This window comes from Lycium barbarum, chromosome 3 (genome assembly GCF_019175385.1).
Source record: "Lycium barbarum isolate Lr01 chromosome 3, ASM1917538v2, whole genome shotgun sequence".
In the NCBI taxonomy this organism is placed as follows: Eukaryota; Viridiplantae; Streptophyta; class Magnoliopsida; order Solanales; family Solanaceae; genus Lycium; species Lycium barbarum.
The window spans coordinates 137,227,850-137,238,165 of NC_083339.1; the positions used below are offsets into that span (position 1 = coordinate 137,227,850).

General features: G+C 38.4%; 2 protein-coding genes across 2 annotated transcripts; one reads left to right on the forward strand and one right to left on the reverse strand.

Annotated features, from left to right (window-relative positions):
- Positions 1-1,105: 1,105 nt before the first annotated feature.
- Positions 1,106-2,160, reverse strand: LOC132631444 (uncharacterized). Its single transcript, XM_060347021.1, has 2 exons — positions 1,782-2,160; positions 1,106-1,665 (listed from the first exon to the last, which is right to left on the reverse strand). The coding sequence occupies exons 1-2, from the start codon at positions 2,158-2,160 to the stop codon at positions 1,106-1,108; spliced, it is 939 nt and encodes a 312-aa protein (XP_060203004.1).
- A 5,320-nt stretch (positions 2,161-7,480) lies between these two features.
- On the forward strand, positions 7,481-8,467 carry LOC132631446 (uncharacterized). Its single transcript, XM_060347023.1, has one exon. It carries the CDS (start codon positions 7,481-7,483, stop codon positions 8,465-8,467), a length of 987 nt encoding a protein of 328 aa, XP_060203006.1.
- Positions 8,468-10,316: the final 1,849 nt, after the last annotated feature.

Consider the following 10,316-nt stretch of genomic DNA (forward strand, 5'->3'; position numbering starts at 1 on the left):
AATATATTTGATTTATCACAGTTGGCCTCCAATCCTATTACCTTACTGAAGTGGTTAAGTGCTTCCATGACTCTAGACATAGAAGTTGCTGACCCTTTGCAAAAGATCATCAGATCATCTGCAAACACTAGATGAGTTAGTTGAGATTTTTTGCACATTGGATGGAATCTAAATTCTGGTAATCCACTCATTGTCTTCAATGTTCTGGAAAGGTATTCCATAACAAGCACGAAAAGCAAGGTTCACATGGGGTCCCCTTGTCGCAACCCTCTTTCTCCTTTAAAATAGCTATGCCCCACTCCATTGACCTTCACTGTGAACTTGGTTGTAATCACACATTTCATCACTAATTGAGCAAATGGATAGCCAAAGCCTCCTCAATGAACTCCCAACTTACCATATCATAGGCTTTCTTCAAATCAATCTTCATTAAACATCTAGGTGTAGTTTTCCTAGTGTAATGTCTCAATAAATCATGGCATATCAAAACATTATGGATCAGAGATCTATCTTCAACAAAGGGAGCTTTATTCTCAGCTACTAATACTTTTAGAGTCTTTTTTAGTCTCTAACAAATCACCTTGGATATGCATTTGTACAGAACATTGCAACAAGAAATTAGCCTGAACTGGCTTGCATACTGTGGGGATTGTACCTTGGGAATAAGTGTAATAATGGTGGAATTGATCTGCTTCAACAGCTGAACATTATCTAAAAATGCCAATACAGCTTTGGGTTATATCATACCCTATCACCCCCCAAGCAACCTGGAAAAACCCACTGCCATACCCATCTGGCCCAGGACTTTTATTTCTGTCTATACTATATACTGCATCTTTTACTTCCTTGGCATTATATGGTCTCAGTACCTCCAGTTGTTCATCTACTGTCAATACATGACCATTCTTCAAAAGAAAATTCAAAAGCTGGTATTTTACTCTCCGCTTTCTTCCCTAACATTCCTTGGTAGTAATCTACAAATATGTTTGCTATGGCTTTCTGGTCAGTATGTAGCACATCTTGTGCATCCTTTAATTGTACCACTGCCTGCTGAAGTTTTATGACTCAGAAAAAAATACCTTGTACAGTCATCCTCCAATTTAATCTAAGTAGCCTTGCTTCTTTGTTGGAAGAATATTTCTGCAAGATAAGAGGATCTTTTAAATTCACTATACTGTGCTCTTTCCTTGTGTTGTAGTTCTGCATTAGTGGGATTGGCTTGCAACTGCAGCTGAATTTTATGCAGTGCAGTTCTATCTTCCTCAGCTTCTGTCAGAATGTTTCTAAAATGCTCCACATTCAAACTATTGAGATCCCTTTTCAGCCATTTTATTCTCTTAACAACCTTCATCATAGTATACCCTTCCATTGACCTATGCCAGCCTTCATTCACATTGTCAAGGAAAGAGGGGTGACTTGACCACACATTACAATATTGAAAAGGCTGTCTAACTCTTCTGGGGTCATCTAGTGGAGCTATCTTCACTGGACAGTGATCACTTATCCCTTCAGGTAGAACTTGAGCACTAAAAGCTGGCATATTGTTCAGCCAATCAGTGTTCACAAACACCCAATCAATTTTGGAGAAAATTCTATCATTACCCTGTTTATCACTCCAAGTATATCTACTCCCTTTAGTGGGCAGTTCTAGCAACCCACAATTCTCTACACATTCATGGAAATCATGATCTCAGCCATACTCACTGGGTTTCCCCCTATTCTATCATCTATTTTTAATATAGAATTAAAATCTCCCATTAGTAACCATGGTTGATTTGTGCCTGTACTCACTATCTCCAGATAGTTCCACAAAGCTTTTCTCTCCCCCCTTCTATTAAACGCATATACTACAGTTAATAGAAATGTAGCTTGCAAAGCATTATGCACCACTTGACAGGTGATAGCCTGTGCATTGCTACTAACTAGATTGATTTGGAACAAATCTGGTCTCCAAGTCAACCACACCCTCCCATTATAATGATGCTCCAAATTTGTTAGGAAATTCCATCCCCCAAACAACATATTTGCCACATTATCAATTTTTGTCACCTTAATTTTATTCTCCACAAGTCCCACCATCCCAATTGATTCCTTATTACATTTGAGTTTTACCTCATTTTGTTTGTTAGGCGCATTCAAGCCCCTAACATTCCAACACATGATGTTATCCATGACCATTTTGAGGGATTTCAGTACCTACCCCCTTCTTAGCTAGACTTTTAGACAGCTGCTTTTCTGGTACAGTTTCCTCCAAAGCTTGAAAAGAGTTGTTAGTGCCATCTTCCTTCTTTGTTGGACTTACTTGCTTAGTTTGCCCTACTTGCCTTTGTTGAACTTCCTCCTGATATCCACCTTGTGATTTCTGCTTTGGATTTATTGGTGTAACCTATCCAAAGCTTAAACCTTCCACTGATTTTTTAGTTGTAGCTTTCCCCACAACCTTCTCATTCCCCTTCCCCTTCCCCTTCCCTGCCCCTTCAGCCACTGGTGGTTGTATTGGATTTACTATCTCTACGTTTTCCCACTCTCTAACCTGTTTATTTGGCACAAGTTTTGGTGGTATATTCTTCTTTCTACAGTCCCCTTCACCATGTCCATATTTCTGACAATATTTACAGAGAGTAGGTCTCTAGTCATATTGTATCTTTTGCTCCACTAGCCCGCCCCTTTCATTCCTGAAATGCACCTTCTCAGGAAGATTTGCATTCATATCAACCTTAATCAAAAGTTTGGCAAAATTAAGCCCTATCTTCTTCTCAGTATGGGTATCCACCTTTAGAGGCTTACCAATTAAACTTCCTATTTTGCTAAGTCCTTTCTGGCTCTAATACTTGAATTCCAACCCAGGCAACTTTACCCAAATAGGTACAGTATACAATTCATCTCTAGTAAACTCCATGTCTGAATTCCAAGCCTTAACTATGAAAGGCTTGTTGTCAAAATGATATATCCCCCCTTGCAGTACCTCATTCTTCCCTTTTCTCAAATCAAACCTCACCAAAACTACTCCATTCTTCAACATTGATACTTTGTTTATCCCTAACTTCCCCCAAAGCCTCTGAATATAGTCATTCAAGACTAAGAAAGGTTGATACGCTCCTAAGACATAGCACACAATATCATTTTTCCAGTATGCTAGTTCCGAACTTATATCTTCAATTTCGATCTCACAAATAGGGGATTCACCATGTATTTCCAGAGAGACATATTCCAATTTGAATCAGGCATTGGATACCTTTGCTATGTTGAAATTATCCCACACAGACTCTTTCTTCTCCAATTCTAGACTAGCTTCCACCTCATCTGCCCATGAATTTTTGCTTGTACTACCCGTTCCATTAATCCCTTCTTCCCAATTCTGGCGAATATTGGTTTTGTTTGGTTCGTTCATTACTCCCACTTGCACTGTTCCCTTCAGACCTAGCTTATCTGCTTCACTATTTCCTTTGTTTATCAGATCTTCTTTCAAAGTTCTAGATGTAGCCACCACACTCTGATCTGCTGGACTTGCCTCCGTTGTTTTTTTGTCGGAGGATTTCGAGTTTGTTGATGCACCACTCGCAAATCGATTTGCTATTGTTTCCATATTAAATTGCGTAGTTTGACCTGCTTCTTCTTATGCTGCGTCAGAACTTGTGCCATCAACGCCTTCTCCGACGGAATCCGAGCTCTCTTCCCCATGGATGCGCATGTTTAGCAAACATACGCTGAGAGAACATGGTTTCTAGAGAGAGGGTCTTATTCTGTAAATGATCTGAATTTTTTTAATCAAATAATTCTCTTAATTAATGTAAATGTAAGGGATAATTCCATAAACCTTCCTCAAGGTTCGCTTAGTAACTGACTTTCTTTGTGATTTATGATATTGTTAATATATATATATATATATATATATATATATATAGTAAACCACAAGAAAAACCAGTATTACAAGACGAAACATGAATGGTAATTTGAAATTAATCACTTAGGGCTTGTTTGGTTGGAGGGATAAAGAATAATAAGTCTCAGGATTAAATTTTTGATGACTTAAGGCCCAAACACATCCCAAACATTGTTGTTCCGTTTACTTGAATGTTTGACACAACAATGAAATTAAGAGATGAGGTTCCAACATGATTTTTTTTTTTAAATAAATGGGCTAATCACGTCATGGGTAATCAAAAGAGATAATTACAGCTCAATATCCTTCGCCCATCTAGTTTTTCAATTTTAGCTCAACTACTTATTTTGAAAGAAGTAAAGGAATTCAATTTATTTTGAAGGCCAAATCTTCTAAAACAAGGGAATCTGACAGATCCACATAATGTTTTAATAGGTTGGGCATGATCTACATTAAAGAAGATGGCAGTTTGGGCACAACCCATCTTAACCCATTTATCCTAAGCAGCCAAAATCAGCTCATTACTTTGGCCCAAACTGACCCGTCTGATGTGCCGCGGATTTGTGGCACATTCGACGCCTTTTTACTATGAATTTTGGTTGTTTTCAAGTAAGTCTGGTTCTTGTTAATATGTTTTTGTTGTGTTTTAGGAAAACAATGGTCCAAAAGCAAAAACAAAGAACAAAGGAAAAATTGGCCTGAAATGAAGAATCGACGTCCCGTCGATCAGCTGACGGACCGTCCTTCGAAGCGTCGATAAGCTCGATTTTCTAGTGATGACCTTAGTTGAAGACGACAAAGGACGGAGACATCGACGAAGCGTCGAACTGATCGACGCTTCGTCGTTTGTGTCGTCAATCAAGATCTGTCAACAAGAAAAGAGAAAGACGAAATACTCGACGGAGAGTCGAACTGGTCGACGGCACCGTCGAATGGATCATATCACTGAAGATACAAAGGACGGAAGAATCGACGGATCGTCGAACGATCGACGGTCCGTCGATCTTGCCATCAGGGGAAATTTTGTCAGTCGTTGCTGTGCGTTTTTTCGAGCCTATTTACAGAACATTTTAGGTTATTTTTAGCAGCCAATTTTCATTTTATGCCCGTAAATAAAATTCCATTGGTGAGTGAGCATTGATTACTCCACTTTTGGAGCTTAGTAAAGACAACAAGATTCCATTTTTCATCATCTTTATCACACTTTGTAAGCTTTATGTCTCATTTATTGCTTACTACTTTTGAGACCATCATGTGTGAGTAGTTTCTTTAATCAAAGTTGTGGACACAAATGATGAGTGTTATGTAATGGGTGTCTAACATTGTATATATACATAATGGGTTGTGATGTGTTTTATTATTTCTCACATTCATTGTTCGTTAGTGGTTGCAAACACTTGCTTATGCACAAACCCTAGTTTATTTGGAAAGATGAACTAGGGTGTGATTCGAAATAATATAACAAGGACTCGAGGCGCTAACCCTCGTTTAATGAACTCACTTAGGGATAAGATGAGTTCTACTTGGCATATTTAATCGATCTTACTTACAACTTTTCTACATTTGGGAAAATCATGAAAAGAAATACTTTCTAACTATTGGAAAATATTAGAAAGTGCATTAGAGATTAAGTGCATACAAAACTCCGACTCATTAGAAATATATCATATTGATACCCATAGCATAACATCTAATCACCGCGGGGACACAACTTTGGTTCTCCCAATCCAAACAAATTCTAAATACTTCAAAATAACTAATACAAACCAAATCTCTCCTCTATACTATTCGGAATAAAATCAAAGTTTCTAGAGATTAGTTACATAAATAATTAGTACCTTTTTCTCTCCATATTCCCTGTGGGATTCGACCCCAACCTTGTTTGGGTTACTATATTTGACAACGTCCGCTTTACGCCATTAATAGGTGTAATTTGAGCGTATCACCATCCAAGAGCCAAATTGTTTTGTAAAGTTAGCTAAGGAACATTTGTTGGTTCTGTTGTTTTAGTGAGACTGATGAAGCTGAGCATAGTTAATTGTCTTCCTATAAAAGTAATGTTGTTCAGTTTATGTAATTTTCTTTGTTTTGTTTAGGTCTTTCTAAAAATCGGTCTCTTGATTGTTTTCGGTTGTCAACATTATTTCTTTGTGTTAGTTCCAGGAATTGGCCTCATTTGTATTGCATTAAGTTGGACAACTTTTAAGATCTCTCCAATTTCAATTGATTTTTAACTAATTCTTGTCACTGGATGGTGATGTTTTTCTATGTGTACTATTATATCATAGGTGAATCTATTTTTTGATTAACCTCTATATGCACCTGATTTTATTTTACAATGTAAGCCTTCTCAAAAAGGAAAAAATGATTTGCCTGTAAGTTGGCACAATTTTCGTGCTTCTGTATAAAGTTTTACAATTCTCAAACAATTTATTAAGTACCGTTCATTAAACAAATTAAAAGATTTTAATTTGGAAAAGGAAAAAAGTTAAAAGAAATTGATGTTCCTTTCAATTTTTTTCCTGAAAATCGAAAACTGATTTTTTTTTTTGTTAAAATTTTAATTTGCTTAAAAATTGAGAATATTGTAAAGATTAAGTCAAGTTGGGCGGGTTGAGTTAAAACCCATTGTCTAGTTCATCTTAACCCAAATGAACTTTGGGCGGAGTTGCGCATTAGATCCATTTATTTGTTCAACCAATCTTGACCGGCCCAACTTCAGCCCAAATAGCGTGTTTGTCACCCTTACCACATTCAATAGTGAAGACTTTCCCAAAAAAAAAACTCATTTTCTCGCTCTCTCTATTTCTTTTCTTTTATCTTTACTTTTCCATTTTCTCTATTTGCTCTTTCTTTTTGTTTCTCTTTGATTTTTCCCTTTCTCTCCCATGTTTTGTTATCTCAATTCTTCATATTTTTTCATCAAGTTTTCTCAACTCAGGTGTTCCCATACATTTTATTTTATTTTACAAGACTCATTGGTGAAATAAAATCTAAATTTGAAAACTCAACTTTTTTTATAATGATTCAGCTTACATGAGCTTCCTTTGATTCACTGGCTTCACTCTTCTTTTGGTTTTTGTGGTGGTGTACAGATGGAGATACAGTGGTGTTTGAGATAAATTTTTGAAACCCCAAGAAAATACATAGTTATAAAAAGTATATACATTATATATAGTGTATAAGAATGTATATGTAAATTTTCATTTCTAATATTTGATTGATCTCTATTTCAAAGAAGTTAGAATAAGGAATCGTAAGAATCAGTACCATTCTCCCTCCTCTCTGGTGCACGATAGTCACTGCTAGTGTGCGCCGTCGCCAGAATGGCCAGGGGAAGGGGGAAAAAAGCAGCAGACGGTGGTTTAGGATCCAAAGCTCAAGATAGGGACACAACCCATCACCACTGAAATGAAAAAACCACCGCGACAAGTTTCTCCGAATGACCCAAATGAACAATGGCCAGCCCTTCCAACGAGTGGGAGCAAAACTTTAATGGGGTCTCAGGGAACTAAGGCATAACAAAAGACTGTATCGGAACCAAGTGTGGCGCCGGTGCAGGTTGTGGAAAATTTAAGTGAGAAGGTAACTGGGACAATGATGATTAAGGAGCCGATGGCAAATCCTAACCCTAATCCTAAATTACCGCCACACACCAGCTCAGTTATGATGACAGTGCCAGCGGCTACGAAGGAAACCACAGGTGGACAAGCATGGAACACCCTATTCACAGGAACCAAACTCGCAAAGAAGGGTATGAGTCTAGTGTTCATCCTTCCGAAAGTGCAAAATGGCGAGAAGGTCGTTGAATTGTCGAAAATTGAAATTGAGAAGGAGTGTGCATACTGGAAACAAACGATCATTCTGTATGTCATTGGCGCATCTCCTACGATTGCTACAGTGGCTGGGTTCATTGCTAGCAATTGGAATTTTGCTTCGAAACCAAGGATCTATTATCATAATGATGGCTATTTCATAGTTCGATTTAACAGCATGGAGGACAGAAATGAGGTAATATATTCTGGGCCTCAACTGTTGAACAATAGACCCCTTGTTATTAAACCATGGTCGGTTAAATTTGATTTTGCAAAGGAAGTGCTCAAAATTATCCCATTATGGGTGAAATTCCCGAACTTACCTCTCAACTATTGGAGCATGGATTCCTTAAGTAGAATCAGCAGTGGGTTGGGTAACCCACTATATGTAGATGAGTGCACCACTCAAATGGAGAGAATCTCTTATGCCAGGGTCCTTATTGAATTGGACATTATTAGACCACGGCCAAATAGTGTTAAAGTTGCTGATCCCCATGGAAAGGAATTTGACCAGGCAGTTGCATATGACTGGAAATCAATATATTGTGGCACTTGCTGCCAGTTGGGGCATGACTGCTCCAAGGCGCAGAACCAGGTTGGCGACACAACTTGCAGGGTCCAAGAAAGGCAACCAAGGGCAGTACATGATGGGGGACAGGACAAAAGGCAAACCAAGGCAACTGCTAAGCCTAGGCCACCAGAAAACTTGAAGGCTCAAGGCCAAGAACCAGCTGCAAAGGGTCCAAATCATAAGATGCGACAAGCATGAAAGGCAACGAGTGAGGATTCTAATCATATAGGGGTGCAAACCCATGATCAGATGGAAAAAGTTGTTAATCCAGCATCACCCAGAGGCAACAAACATGCTTCAATGGAGGGCAATATGGATATAGCCACCAACATTGTTTTCGGAAAATATACAGTGTCCTTAGGTAATGTAGGGGCTCAACAGGAGATGGGCCAATGTAGTACAGGTGGAGAGGAACATCCAAACCCTAAAGCACCCCCTATATGTTGATTGTCACATGGAATGTGCGTGGTTTCAATAAGCTGTACAAGCATAGAGAGATGTCCAAGTTTTTAAAAGAAAATAATGTAGGAATGATAGCTATAATAGAACATAGAGTAAATGAAAAGTTTGGGGCTAGTATTGTAAATAAAGTTGCTCACGGGTGGAAGTGGGCTGAAAATTATAATGCTGATGGACAAGCGAGAATACGGCTGTTGTGGAATCCTGCTAAACTAACCGTTACTGTTTTGAAAACTCATGGTCAGATTATACACTGCTCATTCGAAGTAATGGGGCTGAAATTCCTATTTTCTGCAGTGTATGGTTTACATACCATAGCTGATAGGAAACCTCTGTGGGATGAGCTAAGGAGATGGAACACAACACAATTGCTAAAAAACCTTGGATAGCCATGGGTGACTATAATGTTGTCAATAGCCTGGAAGATAGAGCTCATGGGACTGAAATACAAGAGCCTGAAGTTAAGGATTTCAGAGATTTCCTGCAGGATACTGGCCTGACTGAACTGCAAACTACTGGATGCAAGTATACTTGGAGTAATGGGCACATCTTGAGTAGAATAGATAAGGCTTTGGTAAATTCTGAGTGGATGGTCAAGCTAGACATTACCAGTGTTACTGCCAAAGAATCACTACTTTCAGACCACTCACCTATGTGTTTAGCTATTGTGGAGCCAAGAGGGAGAACTCCTAAGACCTTTAAATTTTTTAACTATACGGCTGAGCACCAGGAGTTCCTAAGCACTGTGACAACTCACTGGAACAAGCCTACTCATAGAGGATCTCTAGCGACTGTATGTAAACAATTAATGGGAGTAAAGGAAGGGCTGAAGCAGCTTAGGAAAAGTAAGTTTTCAGGGATTGCAGAAAAACTCAGCACTGTCAAAAGGGATCTATTACAGGTACAAAAATAGATGGCTGATGGGCAACATAAAGATTTAATGGAGACTGAAAAAGAGCTCAGTAAACAGTTTGACAAATGGTCAACAATTGAGGAAAGTGTGGTAAAGCAAAAATCCAGAATTCAGTGGCTCAAACTGGGAGACTCCAATTCAAGATACTTCTTTGCAAACATGAAGAGTAGGATAGCCCAAAATAGAATTTCCTGCTTGACTTCTGTGGATGGGGTCCAAATCCATGCTGAGAATGATATTGAACAAAAGGTATGTCACTTCTATCAAAAGTTTCTTGGTACTAATGATAGTTCTCTTCTTGCTATACAGGCTGGAATAATGGAAGATGGGAATATTCTAGATAGAACTCACCAACTAATGCTAATAGCCCCTGTCACATTTGAGGAAGTTCTTAAAGCAGTTCATGACATTGGTGATCTAAAAGCTCCCGGCCATGATGGCTTTAACTCTTTTTTTTTAAGAAATCATGGCAGGTGATTGGTAATGACATAACTTTAGCTGTGCTGAATTTCTTTGATACTATGAACCTTCATAAAGTTGTTAATTGTACCAGTGTGACTCTAATTCCAAAAGTACCACATCCCACCTCAATCAGAGAGTACAGGCCTATCTCTTGTTGTACCGTGTTATATAAAATTATCTCCAAAATTTTAACCAAGAGGATGCAGTCAGTGA